General features: G+C 38.9%; 1 protein-coding gene and 1 long non-coding RNA gene across 5 annotated transcripts; one reads left to right on the forward strand and one right to left on the reverse strand.

Moving 5' to 3' along the window:
• Nucleotides 1-1,205: 1,205 nt before the first annotated feature.
• Nucleotides 1,206-25,799, reverse strand: LOC114459586 (uncharacterized). Of its 2 annotated transcripts, none has more exons than XR_003673423.1 (3): nucleotides 25,676-25,799; nucleotides 25,541-25,604; nucleotides 1,206-1,409 (listed from the first exon to the last, which is right to left on the reverse strand). It is a non-coding gene; the product is annotated as an uncharacterized LOC114459586 (long non-coding RNA). The 2 variants fall into 2 exon arrangements; XR_003673422.1 differs by lacking the exon at nucleotides 1,206-1,409 and adding an exon at nucleotides 21,249-21,306.
• Nucleotides 9,007-14,729, forward strand: LOC114459563 (E3 ubiquitin-protein ligase TRIM39-like). 3 transcript variants are annotated; one of them, XM_028441771.1, is made up of 3 exons: nucleotides 9,007-9,164; nucleotides 11,619-11,750; nucleotides 13,032-14,729. In XM_028441771.1, the coding sequence occupies exons 2-3, from the start codon at nucleotides 11,730-11,732 to the stop codon at nucleotides 14,622-14,624; spliced, it is 1,614 nt and encodes a 537-aa protein (XP_028297572.1). In that variant the 5' UTR covers nucleotides 9,007-9,164; nucleotides 11,619-11,729; the 3' UTR covers nucleotides 14,625-14,729. The 3 variants fall into 3 exon arrangements, with proteins under 3 accessions (XP_028297572.1, XP_028297574.1, XP_028297573.1); XM_028441772.1 differs by lacking the exon at nucleotides 9,007-9,164 and adding an exon at nucleotides 10,739-11,374; XM_028441773.1 differs by lacking the exon at nucleotides 11,619-11,750.

The raw sequence follows: 25,799 nt of genomic DNA on the forward strand, positions 1-25,799 counted from the left end.
ACATCTTTGGTGACATCACACCAAACTGAGAACATCACAGTAGAGCAGAGTTCCAGTGCTGAGTGGCACCAACTAAGGAGGTGCTGCATTACCCCCACCATATTCAGAGAGGTCTGTCACACCAGGGGGGAAAGCTCTGCTGAAAACCTCACCAAAAGGCTTCTGAGACCATCCAGTCAGACTGATGACTATGGGGAGACATTTGTCTCAAAAACATTCACAAATAGATTCACAATTTTTACATGTGTTTTTCAGATCCACAAATATATTTACAATTTTGACATGTACTTTTGAGATTTTCACATGTTTTTCAGATCCACAAATACATCAACAATTTACACACGTGTTTTCTCATTTATGTGTGTATTTATCATGAATTATCATGTGTAAATCCTCAACTGTGATTGTGGATTGAGCAAAGTACGTTTGTGGATCGGCCCGGAAATATAAAGAGAGCCAATATTACAAATTTGGAAATATAAAAACAATGAATAATAAAAATGTGGAAATATGAGAATCAAAAATGAAAAAAATATACAAAAGTAGTATATTTGTTTTCCATTTTGTGCTTTTTCTGTTTTGTCTTTGTCTTTTCCGTTTGTGTTTTGACATTGCTTTTACTTCATGACTCAAGCTGTCGGTAAAAGCAAAGGTCAATTCAATGGTCATTCTGCCCAGGCTGACTAGTCGATACCTGATCACATGATTCCTCTTCCCTTGGAGGGAAAGTTAATGGGAGACATGGATGAATTGAGAAGAGGCGTTCAACGACAGTTTTTTGCAATATCTCGGTATGTGGAGGAAAATTCTCCAACGGACTATATTTTAAGGTTGGTGGAAGATGTCATGGAAAGTCTTGGAGAAATATCTGCGCTGACAAATGCAGACATGGACGAAGCTGTGTGGTGCAATCTTGAGGAGGTAAGTGTAAAATACGATGCCGTCATGTTGTCGGTCAGCTTTGTACACAAGTTTTAAGAGGGACAAAAGCTACATCATGACTCTGATTCACATATTAGGCATTCAGCCCTAATTAGCAGCCACAGCCAAAGTTAGCCCCTGCTATGGGCAGACCTGTGTTCAGCTCACACAAACGGACAGATTAGAGATCAGACACACAGTGTGTCCCAGAGCAGGGATTAGGATGATCCATGGTCTTCTTAAATCACAGGGTGTACAATTGCAAAATGAGTATTGATGCTGGATTTTTCCAGATCAAAGATGCAATTTAAAATGTACCAAGTATATAATTGACCCAATGGAAATAAATGTAGAAGTGATACATCAATGAAATATTTCAATATTTTCTTTGAAATGCTGTTAATAAAGATTTCCTTTGCAGACAGGTTCCTGGGCCCTGGTAGTCCTCAGTGTTTAGAGCTATAAGGACAACTTCAGGGCCTGAAGACCTGTCAATGAAATAAAAACATTTATATCATTGTAATAACAAACCATGCATTGCTGTCTTAAAAAGATTGTACTTCTTGTAGTGTTGACTTTTGACAACATGTGCAGACAAGGTAAAATAAATAAATAAATAAATGAAGACCTGTCAGAGACAGTTTAAATGGTAGCATGGTAATACAGTAATAGATCCTTTTATAAATGCTCTTTGCATTGTGTGTTTCTGGATATACAGGAATGAAAAAGTTGAAATGAGAAGCAACAATTATGGTTATGTCATTGGCAGTGATAGAACTTATAACAATAATAAATTCAAATGTGCTATTGTGAGCAGCGAGACAGATAGAAGTACTACTTTTAAAAACATTAGGACTGTAGGTTGAATATTTTACAAGTTATGACAATGTGTTGACAAAGAGTTGAAGGTAAAGCTGTCCCTCTACTCTAGAAGTTGGTCAAAGCTAAAAATGGAACTCATTGAAGGGCTGTGAGTCAAAAACGGTTAAAGATACAGAAAAGTTGAAGGTATTCACTAAAAATGAACAAAAAAGCTGAACATTTTAAAAGTTGAAATGGGTTTAAGAACTGCTGACCAGTGGAACGTTACATTTTCATTAAAATTAATTAAAAAGTTGAATAGTTTAAAAAGTTGAAAAGTTATTAAAAAACTGAAATTGAAAATGACAAAACACCACAAATACATCTAAAGTGTAGTCTGTAAATCTGCCTTCATCTACATTTTAGTTTCTATAACCAACATCAGATGATGCGTCATACTGTCTTGCCAGTGGATAGCGGTCCACCTGATCTGATACATGCTTGGTAACTGAATATCGTTCTAAATAAATGTTTCAGTCTATGATATTAATATTGTACGTTCCCTTAGAGTGAGGGTTGTTAGAGGCTGCCCTTGTCAACGTACAGAATCGCTCCCGAATTCCAATTCGGTAGGAATTCGGTGGAAGTGGATTTGAGAGAGGTCCCGTTTAGATGTGGCAAACCCTCTAGGCTCCAAGATGGTCATTTACTTTCTAGTTGAGTAGTGTTTGTGTTTGTTTCCCAGTACTCCCAGCCTTTTGTTCTAAAAAAGTGAGGTTGAGTGTACTTCTGTTTTTTTTTTTGACTTTCTGAGTCTAAAAAAAGTCTGGTTTTGAGCTTGGCTCCTGGGTTGTATTTATACAATTCTAGTTGAGCAGTGTTTGTGTTTGTGTTTCCGGATGGCGTTCTGAGGGCTCCCGTTCTATACGGTTAAAGCGGCTCCTGGACTGTTATTTTACTGTTTTTTATATATATATATATAATACCACATTCAGTGGAATGACTTGCTTTGACCTGGACTGACCTTACTGTTCATTTTCAGTGTCCATGTTTTTGTTGTTGTCTGTGTAAACTCGTTGTTGTGTACGCTTGTCTATGTCTTCGTTGTTGTTATTGTGTTTTTTTTTTTCAATATACAGGACGCTGGCTGTATATTCAAAGGATATATATATCATTTTGAAGCTAAATTGGTGGCAAAAGTGTCTCCTATTCTGTGTCTGAACCAGAGTTAAGCAAGATTATTGGCCCTTTTAAGGTTAGACAGAATTAAAGTGAAGTTGAGTCGAACAATCAAATGTATGACAATAACGATACTAATGGTTTACCCTGACAGACAGCAAAGGTGGATCCAAGGTTATTCTACTGGAATATAATCATTTTGTTTCTTGATTTGGTCGTTGATGGCGACCAAAAGTGGAAAATGTTATGGCAAATGTGTGTTCATGTGAACAATTTGTCATGTGTTAATACACAATGACTGCATTATATTGTTGTGCTTTTGAACAGAGACGTTGCTCCTTTGCTGAGTCATGTTAGATTAGATTATCCACAGTACAGACAGTGTAATCACAGCAACACACAGTCTCTGCTGAAGGCCTCATACCAAAAACTAACATTTTTTCACATACACACACAGATGAGCTCCATCTAATCAAGGCCAAACTCAAACTCACATGTGGAATCACATGCAGATACACACACATACTCACTCACACTCACACCACACACACATACACACACACACACACCAACTGACGCACACACATTATCAGACAGACAGATATCATTGCTCCAACGACTCCACTGTTGGGAACATCTGACTCCCTCCTTTTCTTTCATCAGGGTGAGACTTTTCTCTATCAGTATAAAGTTGAAGCTGTGGAACTTTCCCAGTTTGTTGCCTTTCGTTCTTACAGGATGGAAGCTTTTTTGTCCTCTTTTTATTTAGTTTATAATAAATCCTTTCTTTATAAAATCATCATGCTTTGACTGGACTTCATCATTCAACCAGGGCACAAATCATGTCTCCAAAGGAGGTCAACTGGAAATTTGCCGTGACAGTCTGACAGGTAGGATTTAAACCAACCCAGCGCTGTTTCTTTAATCCCAAAAACACTTTCCAGTCTCTGCAGCAATAGATGATGATCCACTGTATCGAAGGCTGCACTGAGATCTAAGACATACCTGTCAAGTATCCCGTTTTGGCCTGGAAACTCTCGTATTTTACCCCTCTTTCCAGCCTTCTTCACGTATTATTATTTTTCCGTAAATATCCCGTATTTTAATTTACTAAAAATTAAAAGATGCTACGAGAACTGCCACCTGAATTAGCCTGGGCGGCAGCTCTCGCGAGATTAGTGCCGACAGCTGCAACAAACCCAGAAACAACTCAGAAAAGAGATAATGAATGAAGACGTTCCAGCGAAAAAAACTAAGAACTGGTGTAAAATGTGACAGAGTTTAACTTCCTAAAGAACAGCAGGATGGGACACAGTTACACGTTCTGTTAGACTAGTAACTTTTAGCATCTCCCACAGCGGAAGGAACCACGTAAGTCACCATGAAAAATCAGCCAATCACAAGCTCCACAAATATACACTGCTTTAAAAAAGTGTTAAAGAATGTAAAGTCTGTAATAAATGTCTATAATAAGTCATTAGTGAATACCAGAGAACCACATGAGTGAGTATGAGAAATTATAAGAAAATATATAATGAAAAGAAAATGTTAATGTCTGACTTAAAGACAAGCAACGTGAAATTAACAATAAATATGCAATGTGTTGACTTGTATATAAACTGTAAGTATATTAAATAAACACATGTGCTTCATATACACATTTATGTTTTTATTTTGGCTGTTTTATAATTTAGGAATTAGGGCTGGGCGAAAAATTGAGATTCAAGATGTATCAAGTTTTCTTTTTTGGCGATATAGCAAACTAATATTTCATATATCAATATATATATATATATATATATATATATATATATATCCCTTATTATCTATATATATATATATATATTATAGCTTATTATGTATCAAAATTCTAGTTTTAAGAGTCGCTGCTTTTACTTCTCAGAACAACATGTAAAGCTCAGTTAGATGATTAATAAGTGTCACATATTGATCAGGTGTTTGTTAATAAATGAGCCTGTGTAACATTTTGCATCAGCAAATTTAACCCAGAATTTTCTTTCTGATCAGACTTTATTTGATAAAATGATCTAGATTTATATCATATATCATCATTTAGATAAAATATATTGAGATATGAGTGTTGGTCCATATCACCAGCCCTAGTAGGAATGTTCAAAACATTTAAATGTTAATAAAGGTCAACCTACCAGATTATAATCACATCATTGTATTTAGTAAGTAGTTGACAAGTGGCTATTTTAGATTTATTGTACATCTATATTAAAATATAAGGAATACTGGAGCTTAGTTGGGAGGGTGGGACGGATCGTAGTGGGCGCCAGAAAATTTCCCTTATTTTCAAATCCAAAACTTGACAGATATGATCTAAGAGAACCAGAACTGAGATCAACCTTCTGTCTGAGGTTAAGAGAAGATCATTGGTTACTTTTACTAAGACAGTCTCTGTGCTGTGATTGGCTCTAAAGCCAGACTGAAAGCTCTGTATAAATTGTTCCTAAGTAGGTGATCACATAGTTGACCTGTGATGACTTTTTCAAACATTTTGGAAACTAAAGGGAGATTAGATATTGGTCTATAATTGGACAAGTCATTTTTATGGAGAGGTTTGATTACAGTGGTTTTAAAGGTCTGTGGTACATAACCTGTTACTATAGATGTGTTAATACAGTTCATCATATTATTAACCATTTATTAGTAGTTTTAACCCACAACATGAATGGTTTTATCACTTATCAAGTCAGCCTGCTTTGATAACGGACAGTGATCAGTTTCCCTTCATTACAACAGCACACACGTTTTTTTATCATCACGTATCATCACCTTTGTGAAGAAACTCACTCTGCCAGTTTTCTCCATTGTAGTGATTGGTCAGACTTTGCTAGCTCCACCCCTTTCATGTGAACACGCATGTACCCAGGCTGAAAACACTTGGCTTCAATTATCATGTTGTTATCGACCTTTGTAGGACAGCTTCTCTCTGACAGGAAATGTTTGGTTAGTTGACGCCCGTTAATGGAGATTAATCCAGGATACAATTATCTAGATTCATAGCATAGGGTCTTTATGTCCTAAAATTATATCTAATTCATTCATTTAATTTACTACAGCAAAATAAATCACGTTTAAAAGTTTATTCTATAATTGTATAATAATGGCATTATTAAAACTGAACCTTGTGATTAATGCTGTGTTGCTATGTTTATCCAGTAACGTTAGCATATTATCATCTATTATCTGCTAATGATGCCTTAATCTACTAGTTTAGCGGGGGATAATCCACTAACATGCTTTAATGAACACATGTAAACGTAAAAAAGTGCATCACAAACTGTCTAATCCACTCTAGGGTGTTTTTGGAACAAAGAGGAAAAGTTTTATAGATATTTATCATAGACTCAGAGCTAGCGAAGCTTTACAAGCAGTGAATATTTGTTTGACTGAAATACCGTAAATTCTGTAATATGTCACACGTTTTTTATTTAAAAATATTGTTATGTGACTTATCAGAGCTGAAAGTAATGGATTACAAGTACTCACATTACTGTAATTGAGTTGCTTTGATGGGTACTCGTACTTTAGTATATTTCTAAATCACTAATTTTATTTGTACAAGTACGTTTTAAAACATTTCTACACCAACCGCTACTGAGTGAATTATTTTCTGTTTTAAAATGATCAACAGACATTGTGAAACTACAAAAAATGAAATGACCAGACAACAACAAATGCATCACATCATAGCCGACCAATCAGATTAAACGTAATGCATTAGATCATAGCCCACCAATCAGATTAAATTTAATGCATTAGATCATAGCCCACCAATCAGATTAAATGTAATGCATTAGATCATAGCCCACCAATCAGATTAAACGTAATGCATTAGATCATAGCCCACCAATCAGATTAAATGTAATGCATTAGATCATAGCCCACCAATCAGATTAAATGTAATGCATTAGATCATAGTCCACCAATCAGATTAAACGTAATGCATCACATCATAGCCCACCAATCAGATTAAATGTAATGCATTAGATCATAGCCCACCAATCAGATTAAATGTAATGCATTAGGTCATAGCCCACCAATCAGATTAAATGTAATGCATTAGATCATAGCCCACCAATCAGATTAAATGTAATGCATCACATCATAGCCGACCAATCAGATTAAACGTAATGCATTAGATCATAGCCCACCAATCAGATTAAATGTAATGCATTAGATCATAGCCCACCAATCAGATTAAATGTAATGCATTAGGTCATAGCCCACCAATCAGATTAAATGTAATGCATTAGATCATAGCCCACCAATCAGATTAAATGTAATGCATCACATCATAGCCGACCAATCAGATTAAACGTAATGCATTAGATCATAGCCCACCAATCAGATTAAATGTAATGCATTAGATCATAGCCCACCAATCAGATTAAATGTAATGCCTTAGATCATAGCCCACCAATCAGATTAAATGTCATGCATCACATCATAGCCCACCAATCAGATTAAATGTAATGCATCAGATCATAGCCCACCAATCAGATTAAATGTAATGCATTAGATCATAGCCCACTAATCAGATTAAACGTAATGCATCACATCATAGCCGACCAATCAGATTAAACGTAATGCATCACATCATAGCCGACCAATCAGATTAAACGTAATGCATCACATCATAGCCGACCAATCAGATTAAACGTAACGCATCACATCATAGCCGACCAATCAGATTAAACGTAATGCATTAGATCATAAACGACCAATCAGATTAAACGTAATGCATTAGATCATTGCCCACCAATCAGATTAAACGTAATGCATCACATCATTGCCCACCAATCAGATTAAACGTAATGCATCACATCATAGCCCACCAATCAGATTAAATGTAATGCATTAGATCATAGCCCACCAATCAGATTAAACGTAATGCATCACATCATAGCCGACCAATCAGATTAAACGTAATGCATTAGATCATAGCCCACCAATCAGATTAAACGTAATGCATTAGATCATAGCCGACCAATCAAATTAAACGTAATGCATCACATCATAGCCGACCAATCAGATTAAACGTAATGCATTAGATCATAGCCCACCAATCAGATTAAACGTAATGCATTAGATCATTGCCCACCAATCAGATTAAACGTAATGCATCACATCATAGCCGACCAATCAGATTAAACGTAATGCATTAGATCATAGCCCACCAATCAGATTAAATGTAATGCATTAGATCATAGCCCACCAATCAGATTAAACGTAATGCATCACATCATAGCCGACCAATCAGATTAAACGTAATGCATTAGATCATAGCCAACTAATCAGATTAAACGTAATGCATTAGATCATAGCCAACTAATCAGATTAGCGCCAAAACAGCATTGAATGCCAGTTATTTTCTCAGTTTTAGAGTTTATAAATGTATCTATACTTGGAGCCTGATACATTTTTTTTTTTTTTTTTTTATTGTGAATTGAATTAATTTGTATTATTTTTTATTTTTTTTAAATTTACATTGTGACAAACCTTTTATTTAATACAGATGCCTTTGTGGAAAATAAATTAGATTAAAATTGTGGAAGACATAATTTTTTCCTTTTTATGGTTTCTAAATGATATGTTTCCTGTATGTAAGAGAACCAACAATAACTGTGGGGGTGAAAGTAACTAGTAACTTTAACTTTAAATACTATTTAATTGAGCTACTTTTTACTTGTACTTGAGTATTTTATGTATGATTTACTTGTACTTCTACTTGAGGATATATCAGTACTTTTTACACCTCTGTGACTTATACAATGAAGCGACTTATATGTACGTTTTTGGCCAACAGCGCCCCCTGGTGAGTAAAATGTTCATTAGTTTTCTATTGTTGTATAAGACGCTCTCTCATTGGTAGTAATTATGCCTGATGTAACAGTCCATACATACAGTATATCCACTATGAGGAGTAAAATGTGTGTTTGCATTATTTAATTTAATATATTTGTTCTTCCTATGATAATATGACACACATTTAATCACAAAAGGCAACTTCGATCAGATCAATGTTGACAGGTTGTCATGGCAACTCAGGCTAAAATGGAAGCTCAATGTTGACAGGTTGTCATAGCAACTCAGGCTAGGATAAAAGCTGCAGAATCTACATCATTCAACAGAATCTCCTCCTGCACCGTCAGAAACGACTAAAGTAGCTTTAAATATATCGATTAACGTTGACCAACGGTTGTCATCAGTGAGCAACGTTTGAGACCAAGGTGAGTTTCTAATAATAATGTCAACTTTAATGACTAATTTAGTGATTTTCCAGAATCCAGTGAGTAAATACTGCTTGTTTTAATCTAAATGTGTTTACATATTTAGTCATAATCTTGTGTAAATGAGCTGATATTGTAAAGATCTTTGGAACGACTCAAGCTCCTCCCACTGCTGGTGCAAACTCCATTATTGGTTATAAGATCTTCTTCGTTCTAAGCATTTGGTGGATGAGGGGCTAGATTTCCAGTGCATTATATCAATTCTGGACTGGTGTGGGACAACATATATGTTTGGGACGATGCATCAATACAAAACATTTACGTCGACATAATTTTTGTGTCAAATGTGTGGGGCGATATGGCCTTTTTTAAATGTCTGAATATTTTCAAGCTATATGATGATATACGATATACATCTCAATATTTTGCACTTGCCTTGAGATGATGCTTTGATGTATAAAACCAGAATGACAATATTAAATCTATATTGTTGTTTTCTCTGTGATGTAATTGGGGTTTCCCCTATTATAGCATAGTGCACCCTCGGATCTGGGTTGGTTGCGTTTGAATATGCGATCGGAGTATCAAATGATTTGGTCTTGTACTTTCCTGGTGTGCCTAAGGCATAAAGCGGCAGTGCAGAAGACAACTATATGTGACAGAGAATAATTACAATGACTAGGGCCATGTCTGGTGTAAACCACATGTACATTAGAGGTTGGATAGGGCTTTTGTAGTGGATTCCAGTCCTAGTTTCTAGTTTACGATGTCCTTGAGGTGGTAGATGTTATTGAATGCGACGACTGGTTGGCAAATTAGGAATACCATATCTCGGCTTGTAGGGTTTATTCAGCTTGCAGTTGACGACTCGTCTGTTGGTTTTGTTGTTCTGTATAGCTTAATTTGGTCTCTGTGGACCCACTTGAGCTTTGTTTGGTCTTTGTGTTGGGAATCTTTATTTGGTACACCACTGAAGACAGTTTATCGGTGACGAGGTAGGGTCCGGTCCATTTGGGAAGAAATTTCTTATCTAGTTTGGTTGCATGATAAGCGTTTTTGCCGGCGGGCAGAGCAAAACTGTAATATTAGACTCTACCTCCCACCTGTAGTTCGTCATAGGCATGTGCCAGTATCACCCCCCTTTGGTTTTGCGGGACGATAAATGCATGCATTTGTGAGTCAGCAGAAACATGGACCAAGATGCCATTGACTATCCGTAACAAGTGACGGACAGCGAACAGATGGTCGAGGTTAAGTGTGGAGGCAAAGTCAGAGGAGGAGGGATTGTCTAGTGTATTGTCCCCCATGAGGCGAATCATCAAGGAGATCACGGGGTCTTGGCCTTGTAACATCATCAGGTCTGGTTTTGCATGCGTAAGCAACCACTGGTCTGTTCGTGTATCTGGTACAGACCGGCACTGAGGCAGTGTGCTGAAAAGCTCAGATGGAATTCCTTGTTGTGGTCAGGATAGGCGAGGCACGGAGCCTTCGTTAGCATATCGATTAAAGTCTGCATAGCGTGTTGTTGGGGCTCACCCCAAGTGAAAGGGACATCCTTCTTTTGGAATGTGTAAAGAGGTTTTGCTAAATTGGCGTAATTGTCAATGAATTGCCTGGAGTAGCTACAGATACCAAGGAAGTTTCTTAAACCTGAGACATGCTGGGGAACCTTGAAGTTCTGAAGACCCTGAATGTGTTGTGCCTGTGGTTCCACACCCTTACCGACTAGGAGACCGACATAGTTCACTGTTGTGCGGGAACATTGACACTTGGACAGTGAGATTTTGGCACTGACGCAGGTCAGTACATGATCAATTTCACTCCTGTGGTTTGCAAATGTTGTGTTTCTCATTAATATGTCATCAACAAATATATGAGGGTGCCATGAGACTTTCAACATGGCTGCTGTTTGGTTCAAAGTTGTGCGACATCGGATTTGTCTCGACTACAATGATACCGTTCCTAAATTATTTCATAAAATGGTCCTGAGAGCAGAGCCAGCGGAGTCACGTGCGCGCTAGAGCCAATCACTGGAGAGCTCATGACATCATCACTGTGGAGTTAGAACTGATGACATCATCACTGTGGATGAGCTTTTTCTGTTTTTGATCACCGTCTTGCATCCAACACTGCACTATGTAGAGCACTTAGAGGTTCGCTTCCGTTCTGTGCATCTAAACTGAACCAGACTGACTCTGTTCCGCCCATCTGTAAGATACACTGTCTCAAAGTAACTTTTGTGTGTGTGTGTGTGTGTTAGCGGCATATAATATATACATCGGAAACTATAACAGAATGTCTCACTGCACGTACATATTATAGCTACATATTATTATTATTATTACGTATTATGACAGGCCCATATTTCACTGGCCTCAAATCAACAGGAACAAGTATTAATTAATTTTAATGTGACACATTTAACATGTGATCATTACTTTGTTTTATTCCAAGATATAAATTGTAAATTGAGGAAACATTGGAGTTGAGCTGCTGAAAGGAAGTGACGGATTGCTGCTCTGCTGCTTTTTATGGGAACACCTTTAAACATTGAAGGGCTTAATTATGGGACATCTAACGTCAAAGGTAAGTTACAATTTCCTAACTGGTTTCTGCATTTAGCTCATTTTGTTAACATTTAAAACAGGGATTCACATCCAACAACATGTTATATATAATTGTCTTCAATATGTTTCAAGGCTGTAGCTATTGAATATTTTTGTAATCCAGTATTCCACTGAAAATTCCATAGATTAACATATTTTTTTAGTTAAAGAGAAATTATATTTATAAATGAGAAACTAACATATTTGATGTAGGAATGAATGAACCATTTGTTTCCTTTTTTAGATAATCAACACTTTTGCTTTTTAGCAAACGGCAATTGCATCTCAGGAAATGTGACTAGTTAATATAAAAATGAATAAAACAAACAGAATAACATAACTTTCTACTTCTGCCAAGTCCAAACATCTTCTCAGATATTTACAACTACATAGATATCTTTATTTGAGGAACATTGAAGATAGCTTGAACTAAAGTTTAAACTTGGTAACGTGACGTTTTCCATATCTTTAACTTTCATTCTACGGAGTCCAAATGAGGTTTGATATAAATGTAATGTTCATTTTGAAAAAAAAAAAAAACAGGATTGAAGTGCAAATATATCTAACCAGTTTCTAGGTTAGAGATTAAATGTGTAAACAGTTTGCCATTGGTTTCCATCATCTACCACCCACCACTAAAAGTCATGTGATGTGTGATATCATCTAAGAAAGGTCTCTACTGCTCATGGGGAACGTATTTTTTTTAATATAAATTAGCAGTGAATGGATTAAAAAATAACCAATCAATTGCAAATATGACTAAATAATCACGATTAATCACAATTTGTGAATTTCAGTCACAAGTTGCACAGAAATGACGTATTTATAAGTTACAAGTAAAGTAATTTAATTTGTTCCCAAACAAAATCACTGTTAAATGTAGTGTGTGGTCCATGCAGACTTTAAAGGTTTGTGCTATGTTAAACTTCAGTCTGTTATTACACAATATATTGGTTATTTTAAAGAAAAAAGATTGTACATTAAAATAAAATGCGCAAAAAACCTAACCTATAATTTAGAAAAATTCCAGTGTCAATACGAGAGAACTTTAGAACTAATTTGAACCTTAAACATTAAAACTATTGCACTTTTACATTCAGCTGCTGAGGCACAGCCGACTGTCCACATTACTACAGGATGACTGAATCAATGCTAAATACTAGAGGTGATCTCAGTGAGATGGACTCAGAAACATTAGTAAAGGAACATTCCACAACAATGAGAGTGTCCTGTTAATTTGCTGCTTGTCTCTGTCCCTCAGTTTGTGGACATGTCTCCTGCCTGCAGTGGGATGTCTGAACATCACTTCCTGTGCTCCATCTGTCTGGAGGTGCTCACTGATCCAGTCACCACACCATGTGGACACAACTTCTGCAAAACATGCATCAGCACACACTGGGACACCAGTACCACCAGCAGGTGTCCCGTGTGTAATCAGGTGTTCAGCACTAAACCTCAGCTGAAGGTCAATATTATGATGCATGAGATGGTTTCTCAGTTCAGACGTGAATCTGAGAAGAAAGCAGCAGCACCAGGAGAAGTTCCCTGTGACGTCTGCACTGGAACCAAAGTGAAGGCCCTGAAGTCCTGCCTGGACTGTGGGGTCTCCTACTGTGAGACTCACCTGGAGCCTCATCTGACAGCATCAGGCCTGAGAAGACATCAGCTGGTGGAGCCTGTGGAGAACCTGGAATCCAGGATGTGTCCAAAGCACAGCAAACCTTTGGAGCTGTTCTGTCAGAGCGATCAGACACGTGTCTGCTTGATGTGTTCTGTTTTGGAGCACAGGAGTCACCAGTTAGTCCCTCTGGGAGAAGATCTGTTTGAAGACAAGAAAGTTTATCTTCAGCAGATGATCCAAAAGAGACGAGAGAAGCTGGAGGCGATCAGAGAGTCAGTGAGATTCAGGAAGGAAGCAGCAGACAGAGGGAAAGCTGAAGGTGTGGAGGTGTTCACTGCTCTGATGGAGCTTGTTCGAAGAGGCCTGAAGGAGCTGATGAAGACAATGGAGGAGCAACAGGAAGCAGAAGAGAGAGAGGCTGAAGGTTTGATCAAAGAGCTGGAGGAGGAAATCTTTGAGCTGATGAAGAGAAGCTCTGAGGTGGAGCAGCTCTCCCACTCTGAAGACCACCTCCTCCAACACTTCTGCTCCCTGAAAGCTCCTCCAGCCACCAAGGACTGGACAGAGGTCATGGTCCATCCATCATCATATGAAGGAACTGTGCTGAGAGCTGTGGCTCAGCTGGAGGACACACTCAGTGACAAGATGAAGATGATGAAGATGAAGATGATGCAGCAGTTTGCAGTAGATGTGACTCTTGATCCTCTTACAGCTAATCCTTACCTTGTCCTGTCTGATGATGGAAAACAAGTTTACTGCAGTGATGTGTGGAAGAAACTTCCACACAACAAAGAGAGATTTTATCCTTGTGCCTGTGTTTTAGGGAAACAGAATTTCAGTTCAGGTAGATTTTACTTTGAGGTTCAGGTTAAAGGAAAAACTAAATGGACTTTAGGAGTGGTTAAAGAATCCATCAACAGGAAGGGATATATTACTCTGACTCCTAAGAATGGTTACTGGACTGTGGCACTCAGAGATGGAAATGTGTATACAGCATGTGAAAATCATCCAGTCATTCTTCATCTGAAGTGTGTTCCTGAGAAGGTGGGTGTGTTTGTGGACTATGAGGAGGGTGTGGTCTCCTTTTATGATGTAGATGCAGCAGCTCTGATCTACTCCTTCACTCACTGCTGCTTCACTCATAAACTACACCCATTCTTTAGTCCCTGTTTAAACTATGGTGGTAAAAACTCAGCACCTCTGATCATCTGTCCTGTCAATCAAAGTGAATGATCAGTGTCATGATGAAGTCTCACCAACAATAGATTCAATGGTTCTCTGCAACCATTCACTTCTCCAGGTTGGTTACACACTCCATCCAACCTAACATGTATGTTTCTCAACAGTGGGAGGAAACATTTTATTAAAGAAGTTTCACATTTGGTGTTTGGATTGTGATGAAATAAAAGTGGATTAAAAATTTTTTTTTACAAAATTATTCATTGTACAAACGTGTTACATGTTTTATGATCAGTTAAAAGGTGTTAGTGGTTAGTAAAATAGGAACATGATTTTTTCTATGGAATGTAATGAAAATAAGATGCTCAGGAGTTTTTGTCAGTCCATCTAAGTTTAATTTGTAATTGTGTTGAGTATAACTGTGGTACATTTTATTTTTAAGTGTTTTATGTGGGTATAAATGTTAATATATAAAGCTATGTACACTTTTCTTTTGTCATATTACTTTTGAAACCTACATGTAAAAGAGGGTGATTGAACGTCGAAGAAGTATTCTCTGTTTATCCAGGTTTACTTAATTTTAATTGAATTTAACTGTTTTTTTTTTTTTGTTTTTTTTATTTCTCTTTGAGTTTTATTTCAAGAAAAAAGCACTTGTAAAGATCACAGGCATCTATACACTTTATTATTGTATCTGTCAAAGTGTGTTGTATGCCACCCTTTGTAAACTTTGTGTAATTGTTCAAACAAAAACACAAAAAAATAAAGAATTTACAAAAAAAAATGTGGTGAAAATAAAGCATTTGCATGAATTAAGAAGAATAAAGTGTTGAATGTTCAAACTTTAAAATGTACTTTTTAAGCCACTATGACTCTTCCTTATTATCTTACCCTTTAATTAAAGAGAAACCGTGAAGTTTTGGTGTTTAAGAAGTGTTTATCTCACTGGTAGCCCTTTGGATTATTCACTAGTTTTAAAGTAGCTCCATGTATCACAAAGGTTGGTGACTTGTTCTTTAGATCAGTGTTTTTCAACCGTTTCAGGCCGCGACCGCCAAAATAAAAGTTCCAGAAAGCGGGGACCTCCACTGTTGCTGAAGGTGGTTAAACACAGACATGAACACTGAAGAACAGTCATGTGGAGACAGGGCCATCCATTGTTCTATAAAACTGTGATAACCACATTTATAATATAATATAATATCCACTGTTATCCAGGAAGTCTACTATTTTTTATAGTCATCTTAAAGATGGAAATCCTTTTTTTAATTAGACAAAGTGACCAAAATGAGGAAAAAGGTGGTGACATGGGTTTTTAAAACCACAGAAATGGGTTTAAAGTAGCAAACTAGAGCGGGCAAAAACTGACATAAAGTGCTAAAAATGGTTAAAACTGTCAATATTGGAACAATTAGTTGAAACTGGCTAATAATGGGAACGACAAATGGTGAATGTGGTTAAATTGGCAAAAAAAATTGAGCATGGAATATGATGAAAATAGGTTAAAAGTGACAATAATGGGTCAACATTTGTGACATTAGGTGGAAAAGTGGTGGAAAGGGTTTATAAGTGCAAAAGTGGAAACACGTGTGCAGAAAAGGCATTGAAATAAGATTGGAAGTGTCAGAAATGGGGGTAATATAGTAAAAATATGGCAAGAAAAAGGGATGAAAGCATGTTAAAATATGGCAAGTTTGGTTTAGTTGCAGAAAAAGCATGAGCATAAAACAGGGTCCTTGCCCCAAGGTTGAGAACTCCTGCTTTAGATGCTGGTTCCAGGCTGCTGTGGTGTGTGCAGTCTCCTCTGTGGCCACTAGGTGTCAGCCTCCCTCTGCTAACAGCCTGACTCTTTGGATGGAGGTAAAAACCTATGTTTGGCTACAAAAAGTCTACAAACCAGTGACAATAAGCTGTTTCCTCATCAGAATCCCAGTTGTGAGGGAAGAAGAGGAAGTTTGTGTCGAGTTAAAACTTAATGACGCTCCGGTGAGTGAAGGGTCTGGATATCATTGGATAATCCCAAATTCATCTGTAAACCAAAATTAAATACTCGTTTTTCTTCCTCTCCTTTTCAAACAAAAAACAAGAAAAACGTTTTACCGTTTTAATCAAACAACCATAAAACAAATCCAAATTGGCCCATTTTTCGATTGTCCCGTGTCCTTCTCTCCTTTTCCCTTTTACAATTGAACATTGAAAAACAGCAGTTTCACAATCAGAGGTTAGATTAGGGGGCCACATCCCGGCGGGGCGGTCTGGCTTGGCCTCTGGAGGGGGCCCTGGCTTTAAAGAACTGAAGCTCGTGGCGCGGGCGGCATCAGCATCTGGGGCGCTAGGTTGGGGTGCCTGGGGACTGGCGGGGGGACTCCCAGCGGCCCCCTGGTGCCTTATGCGGCTTGGGGTGTGGTCGTTCGCCCTGGGCGGGCTGCTCCTGGTGCTGCATCCATTCCGGGTCCTCCTGGCCTGGGGTCGGGTCCTTGCTGGCTCTGGGCTCACCGGCGGGTGCCCGCCGGCTGCCCGTTCGGCGTGGCTCTGGTCGTCTGCTGGGCGTGGGCTTTGGCTCCTCCGCTGGGGTCTCGGGCGGGGGGCTCTCTGGGCCCTCCCCTCGGGGGGCTGGGCGTGGGGGTGTGGGTGGTGGTGGGGGGTTGGGGGTTGGAGTCGGTGGCGTGGTGCGCTGGGTCCTTGGCTCTTTGGGGGCTTTTCGGGTGTGTATGGGGGGGGCAATGGCAGCCTCTCGGCTTGGGACCTTGGGGGCGTTCGGGGGGCTGCTTGGCCGTGGGGTGGTCGCCGGGGGCCCCTAGATCTCTCGCTCTTTCTGCTGGCCCGACTGCTTCTTCGGGCCCGGGGGCGGCTCATGGGTTTTGCAGTAGCGGCTCTTGGAATCACATTTGTCATGGACGCACTGGCCTCGGGCTGTGGGATAACACTCATACTGGGCTCAACCATAGACACGTTGTTCCCAAATACCTGTTTTATGTAACTTCCACTCACTTCCTCCTCTGCTCACAGCCACCACCATTATTCCTAAGCCGCACACTGGTCACCAGACTGGCTTGATAACACAACAATAAGCACAATATACACAACCACAATTTCACATCACATCACTTGAAACTTATTGATTATTCCCCACCCATTCGTTTTCCTATCTTGTATCCCTCCTCCCTGTTAACTCCCCCCCCCACCCCCCTCACCCTGGTGTAACACTGCCCTCTCTCTTTTACATCCTCCCTTTAATAAAGTATTTACCCTTCCCTAGGGAGGGCTGGTGATGGTCACAATTATGCAATGAAATAAATTCATTTATTTAATTGCAATAATAAAATATGCATTGCTGTTAAAAGATTGCACTTCTTGTAGTGTTAACCTTCAACAGCATGTGCAAACAAGGTGAAAAAAAAAAAAAAAAGTTTCACAATCAGAATCAACTTTATTGACCAAGAGTGTATTAATACACATGAGGAATTTGACTTGGTGACCTGTGCTCTCTCAGATAGTGTAACATTAAATAATAACAATCAACTAGAATAAAGAAAAATAAATAAAAAAAGAAGTATAAACATAAATATAAATATATGTGTAAGAGTAGTTAGACTAATATGTGCAAACTAAATAAAATAACAAGAAAATAATAATAATAGTAACAATAATAATAATAATAACGAGAGAAAATAAAAATACAATAATAATAATAAGATAATAGTGCAGCAGTACATTGATAAGTAGTGCAGGTGAACATTTAAATGAAAATATTATGTCCATGAACATTCACAGTGACAGGTTTATCCAGGGTTGTTATGTTTAGTTCCAGGGTTATTTCACAGTAACAGAAACAGGTCTGACACTCAATGACTGTGTAGTGTTGATCAGAGTGACAGCCTGGGGGAAGAAACTGTTTTTATGGCGGGTAGTTTTGGCGTACAGTGATCTATAGCGTCTGCCGGAGGGGAGGAGTTTAAACAGATTGTGTGCAGGGTGTGAGGGATCTGCAGTGATGCTACCCGTCCATTTCCTGACCCTGGACAGGTATAAGTCTTGGATGGAGGGCAGATCAACACCAATGATCTTTTCTGCAGTCCTGATTATCCTTTGTAGTCTGTGTCTGTCTAGTTTGGTTGTAGATCCAAACCAGACAGTGATGGAGGTGCACAGAACAGACTGAACGATGGAGGTGTAGAACATGATCAGCAGCTCCTGGGGCAGGTTGAACTTCCTCAGCTGACGCAGGAAGTACATCCTCTGCTGTGCCTTTTTCCTGGATGTGTCTATGTGGGAGGTCCACTTCAGGTCCTGTGAGATTGTGGATCCCAGGAACCTGAAGGAGTCCACGGTAGCCACTTTGCTATTCAGAATGGTAAGGGGGGAGAGTGGGGGGGATTTTTCCTGAAGTCCACTGTCATCTCCACAGTCTTGAGCGGGTTCAGCTCCAGATGGTTCTGACTGCACCAGAGAGCCAGCTGTTCCACCTCCCATCTGAAGGCAGACTCGTCCCCATCCCTGATGAGACCGATGACGGTGGTGTCGTCTGCAAACTTCAGGAGTTTCACAGAGGGGTCCCCTGAGGTGCAGTCATTGGTGTAGAGGGAGAATAGAAGTGGGGAGAGAACACACCCCTGAGGGGCACCAGTGCTGAGTGACCGGGTGCTAGATGTGATGCTTCCCAGCCTTACTTGCTGCTTCCTGTCAGACAGGAAGTTGGTGATCCACTGACAGGTGGAGGCTGGCACTGTGAGCTGGGTGAGTTTCTGGTGAAGGATGACCGGGATGATGGTGTTGAACGCAGAGCTGAAATCCACAAACAGGATCCTAGCGTAGGTCCCTGGGGAGTCGAGGTGATGCAGGATGTAGTTCAGTCCCATGTTGACTGCATCCTCGACAGACCTGTTTGCCCGATAGGCAAACTGCAGGGGGTCCAGCAGGGGTCTTGTGATGTCCTTCAGGTGGCTCAATACCAGCCTCTCAAAGGACTTCATGACTATGGACGTCAGGGGAATGGGTCGATAGTAATTGAGTCCTGTGATGGCAGGTTTCTTTGGGACTGGGATGATGCTGGAGCTTTTGAAGCAGGATGGTACTTCACACAGCTCCAGTGATGTATTGAAGATCCGTGTGAAGATGGGGGCCAGCTGCTCAGCACAGGCTTTCAGGCAGGAGGGAGATACTCCATCTGGTCCTGGAGCCTTTTTGATCTTTTGTTTTTTGAATAGCTGGCACACATCTCTTTCATTGATCTTCAGGGCAGGTGGGGGGTCAGAGGGTGAGGTAGGGGGGGAAGTGGGGGGAGCAGGAAGGGCAGAGTCCAGGTGATGGGCTGATGCTAATGAGCTCGGGGGTGGGTGTGAAAACCTGCAGTACAAACTATTCAGGTCTTCAGCCAGTCTTTTCTTACCTGCAGGGTGGGGGGAGGGTTTCCTGTAGTTGGTAACCTCACGCAGGCCTTTCCACACTTCTGAAGGGACTTTTTTTGAGAAGCTTTCTTTTAGCTTCTCAGTGTAGCACCTCTTGGCTACTCTGATCTCCTTGGTTAGTGTGTACTTAGCCTGCTTAAACAGGTCCCAGTCCCCACTCGTGTAGGCTTCCTCCTTAGCCTGATGCAGCATCCTAAGTTGAGGTGTGAACTAGGGTTTGTTGTTGTTGTATGTGCAGAAAGTCTTGGTCTGCACACACGTTCTCACAGAAGCTGATGTAAGATGTCACAGTGTCAGTCAGTTAATCTAGGTTGTCTGATGCAGCGTCAAAAACACTCCAATCAGTGCAGTCAAAGCAGTCCTGTAACTCCTGCTTTGACTCCTCTGTCCACCTCTTTACAGTCCTTACTACAGGTTTAGCAGATTTAAACTTCTGCCTGTTGGTCGGGATGAGGTGAATCAGACATTGATCAGAGAGCCCCAAAGCTGCACGGGGAACAGAGTGATATGAATCTTTTATTACAGTGTAGCAGTGGTCCAGTGCGTTAGCACCCCTGGTCGGGCACTTTATATGTTGTCTGTATTTAGGGAATTCGTGGGTTAGATTTGCTCTGTTAAAATCCCCGAGAATGATAAGAAAAGAGTCAGGATGTTTTTTCTCCACGTCTGCTATCTGGTCGGTCAGGTGCTGTAACGCCTCTGTTACACAAGCCTGAGGTGGGATGTAAACACCGACCATGACAAACGAGGAGAACTCCCACGGAGAATAAAACGGTTTACAGTTTATGAAAAAACTCTCCAGATTAGGGCTACACGTCTGCTTCAACACTGTGACATCTGTACACCAACCTTGGTTAATGTAAAAGCATATTCCGCCGCCCCTCGTCTTCCCAGAGAGCTCTTTTACGCGGTCCGCTCTGAGGAGCTGAAAGTCCGGTAGATGTAGAGAGCTGTCCGGGATGAGTTCACTGAGCCAGGTTTCAGTAAAACACAGGGCGGCGGATCTGCAAAAGTCTGAGTAGGTAATGTTTAGGAGCAGCAGTTCATCCATTTTATTTGCCAGAGAGCGGACATTCGCCAGGTGAATGGATGGAAGCGCAGTGCGTAATCCCCGCTGCCTCAGTTTGACGAGCGCGCCTGCTCATTTACCCCGCCTGCGTCAGCAGAGTATTTTCGTGCTATAGCAGAACCTGGGAACATCTAAGCTACACACTTGTTGAAGTCGTCACAGAAGGTGAAAGCAACGTTGTTTTTAACACACAGCATTGCCATTTTCACCTCCACATTACTGACCTCATCTTCCTCTTTGGGATTTCTTGTCACAAATGCTGACATCCCCTGAGCATGTTTCTTTGCCTCCAGCCGGCGCTTGTGCTTAGTGGATATTTCGTGTTGATTTACGTCGCTCCTTCCTCCGTGGGCGATGCTAAAATCGCAGTTGCAAATCATACAGAACCAGTAATTGGAACCCATCCTGCTCTTCTTCATAAAAGTAAAGTCACTGTCCAATCTCTCAAGGTATTTACATGACTTTTTAGTTTTTTTCACCGGAGCGCCTTCTTCACATCCATCCATTTTACGGGTTTGTTCCCGCTGTAGGAAGTTGCATCTACTCTCGCGAGAAGTGAACTGCAACCTAGGTCACGTGAGGCAGCAGTTCTCGCGAGGTTAGTGATAGCGTCCAGTTTGGAGAGGCGGACGAATGTTTTTATCTATCTTTTAATGATGCTTACATTAAAATACGGGATTTTTACAGGGAAAATAATAGGGGAAGGTGGCGGGAAAGGGGTATAAAATATATGAGTTTCCCGGCCAAAACGGGATACTTGACAGGTATGATACATTAAATATCACAAACTTAGTGTAAGCTGTCTTGAACAAAGTAGTAGTAGTAAATAAAAAGTCAGTGTAAATAAGTCACTTTAAAAAGCTGGAACAAACCTCCAGGTTGTTGAGGTAATGAGGTTTAAACCAATCACAGAGTTCCTTTTACTTAAATCAAGTTTATTAAATAAAAGAATAGATATCTTTTTTGAAAGAATCCTTACAAGTTAAGAAATGTCTATTTAATGTTATCCAAATCACACAGTTCATGATAAATTAAAGATGTTTACTGTTCAGAATAAACACTAGTGCAGAAAGCAGAAAAAACTACCATATTTCTCAGACTATAAGGCACACTTAAAATCCTTTAATTTTCTCAAAAATCGACAGTGCGCCTTATAATCAGGTGAGCCTTATGTATGTATTAATGTGTCAAAATGTTTTAGTACAACTTTGGTAAACTATGAAGCTGCACCGCTTGATGGATTTTTGGTGCTTCAGGGCTACTGTAGTCAGGAGCCTCATGGAGTGATATGTACCGTACTGTGCTTTAACATACTGAAAAAACTGAAAAAGTCAGTGTATTGTTCTGTATTTTATGTGTTAAACCTGAACAATGTTGAGAATTATTGTTAATGAGTTGAATAAAGTTTGACTTATCTGACTATTTTGTTTCTCTTAATGTGCCTTAATAATAATAATAAACTAGTGCGCCTTATGTATGAAAATAGACCCGGTCAGACCCATTCATTGATAGCGAGCCTTATAATCCGGTGTACCTTATATTCTGAAAAATACAGTATTTCAAAGTGTGTACGTCACTAACTCACTGAGTGCAGTGATAAACATGCTTTCAGACCTAATCCTATTAATTAATACCTATTTGAATCACAGTCTGGCGGCTAACAAACACATTAGCATGTGATTAGAAATGAAAGATTGGGGAATTATCAGCGGTAGTGATGTCACTTCTCTCTGGGTCCGTGTACAAACCGGAGCTTTACTGTGTTTCAGTTTTGAGCTGATACTACTTTTGCTCCCTCAATTTACATCATAAAAATTACACAATGATGATAACAAAATGCAACAAAAGTCTCAATTTAAAAAAAAAGGAACATTTATTGAAATTAATAAAGGTGAGGTAGAACAAGTAAAAAATATTTTAACTGAACGTCTCATTTCAGTTCAAATATGAACATTTACCTTCAGGTTTGAATGAATATTCAAATTTTAAGAGACAATGCCTTTGCTTGTGTTAAATAAAGCTGAAGTTTATTCAACCATTGAACATACAGGGTACAATAAAAGCTACTGTACTGACACAGGCAGTATTTCCTCATTGTTTCTTTAAGAAAAAGTTCTTTAAAAAAAGAAAAACCTCTGAAAGCTTTGTTTTTCTCCTATTTTTCCACTTCTTTCCATTTTGCTTCATCCTATTCTGGAAACTCCCATTGATCCAGGCTGATAGGTGTGTTTCTGTACTCAGCCAGAAGATATGTGAGTAATAAAACAACCTTTTTTATGTATTTTTGCCCAAGATGTGATTGATAAAACTTTGACCATGTTCATTTTGTTTTCTTACTGCTAGATGTTAATTCCTGAAATCCTGTCCATCAGGGGAACATTTCCAGTCAACAGAAAGGCCTTATTGCTGCCATACAGCTACAGGAACACAACAACTACACCCACTGATCCAGCTGAAAGACTTTTAAAAAATGACTGTCTGCCCATGGACATTTAGAGGAAGTGACCTCATTTGTTCTCTGGATCCTGACATTACTCACAACCATCAATCTGAGATGAAAACACCATATTAAAGCTTCATTGTTCAATTAATGATCTTGAAAATAAAGTCAAAGTTCTATGGAAAAGTGAAAGAAATTTGATACATTTATTTTATTTAAATTGTCTTTTCAAACAAACATTACTCAGTAAACTAAATTTCAGTTTGTGAGCAAATGTTTATTGAAAATGTCATGGATTTGTATTCTTAACATTGTTAAAAAATATACCCTTAATTTGCCCTAAATGTATTTTAAAGCAGGAGTAGTTATTTCCTGTATTGTAATACATAGTCATATATTATAATTTAATTGTCTTTCACAGTAACAAAATAATTACTGCATAAGTTTATTATATGAGAAAATGTTTAATTGATTTAATTGATTAATTTACAGTATGCTTTAGAGTAGGGATGTAACGATTAATCGTAAGGCAGTTAAAAATTGATTCATAGGTATCACGGTTGATATCGATTTTCTGAAAATTGAATAGCAGTACTTTTTAACCAGCAGAGGGCGCTATCCACAAGTGTAGGCGGCAGGCGGAGTCTGCTAATACTTTCTTTCTGGCCGCCTTCTACTCTTAAATATGTTAATAAATGATTCATTACCCCTTTAGCACCGAAAGAAGTCACATTTTTCTATTAGCTCTGTCTGTTAGCATAGCTTCTCTTCTTCACTGCAAGATATCAGCATGCCAACCGACCACTGTGTTACCAGCGCCCTCTGCTGGTCCAAACAAATATGACGTAAATCAGTGTAATCACTGTTTTTTTTTTTTTTTTAAAGTCCAATTGTTAAGGCACAAAATACATTTTCAGTTGCACTTTTAAAAGAAGAACTATTATGCAGTTTTGCATTGTTTATTATAGAACCAGAATTTAAATTAATAGGCTTCATTTTCATTTGTATTATTCCTTTATTTATTTCATTCAAGATTTATTTTTAGTTAAATTGCATTGTTTTGAATAGTTTATCAAAGAATTCTTTTGACAACGAAAAATAAAAGGAAAATAATACAATATTTTCTAGTTTTTTTCCCAAAAAAAAAAAAATAAATTGTGAGAGAATCATATCGTGAACCCAGTATCATGAATCGAATCGTATCGGGAGTTGAGTGAATCGTTACATCCCTACTTTAGAGTGATCAACTCTTACTGTAAATTGTACGGTAATCTTCCTTTACCGTAAAGGTAGAAACAGTGTTAATGATGGTAATATTTTGACAAGACCGGTAGTTCCTAAATGTAAAAGGTCTGGATAAACACTTATTCTAACAAAACGGTTTACGGTAATGCTCTGGCAACCACAGCTGCCAGTTTTTTACTGTAAAAAATGTTTTTTTTTTATTTATTTTATTTTTTTTTCACAGTGTAGCGTTTTGGTCCCCAAGCTCAAAGATGAACTTTTTTGTAAAGGTGCCCCAAGGGTTAATGAAGAAAAAAGTCACAAGTGGAACAAAATGTTGATGTTGTGCTGCTAGTGATTAATAAAAGGGCCTTTGCGGTATTTTTCTCCTTTGACTTATTGTTTTTTTTCTAAAACTATATTGAAAAATAAAAATAAATGGAGTTTATATAATCTATGAGATATGAATATTGGTCCATATCACCCAGGCCTAATGTAACCAAAGCGTTTTATGTTGTAAAGATGTTCACATTCCACATGATAAAAAGCGTTTGTTCTCCAGTGCCACACCTGACGCTCATTACAGCCTCCTTTTATGGCTGATTAGGGTAGAGACACTCCTCTAGCGCCCTCTGCTGCTGAAATGGCTCCACCACACTCACTCAACCAACACAAATCAATACTTAAATAGTGTTAACAGTTATACTGGGGTAACAGCACTCAACATAATGTATCTAATACAACATTAGCCACCTAACATAGTTCAATGGCATTACATTAGCATTCAGTTAGCATAGCATGTTCCTGAGCAACAAACATTTAAACTCACCAATTCCTTTTCAAACGTCAAGCTCAGCAGGATTAAATGTCTCCTATCCCTGAGGTGGTGAAGTCTGAAGGTGTACAAAGGTTGTAGTGAGTACTAAAGTTGTTAAAAACCTAAAGTAGATGTTAAAGAACCAACCTGTTGTAGCAGCTCCGTGTGTGTGTCGTCACTCTCTGACAGGGAACAAACACAGCTGTTTGCAATAGGTGACCGAGCTACGTGATTGGCTGAACGTAATCTCGCGAGAGTAACGTGGAGTGGA

This window comes from Gouania willdenowi, unplaced genomic scaffold (assembly GCF_900634775.1).
Source record: "Gouania willdenowi unplaced genomic scaffold, fGouWil2.1 scaffold_32_arrow_ctg1, whole genome shotgun sequence".
Lineage (NCBI taxonomy): Eukaryota > Metazoa > Chordata > Actinopteri > Blenniiformes > Gobiesocidae > Gouania > Gouania willdenowi.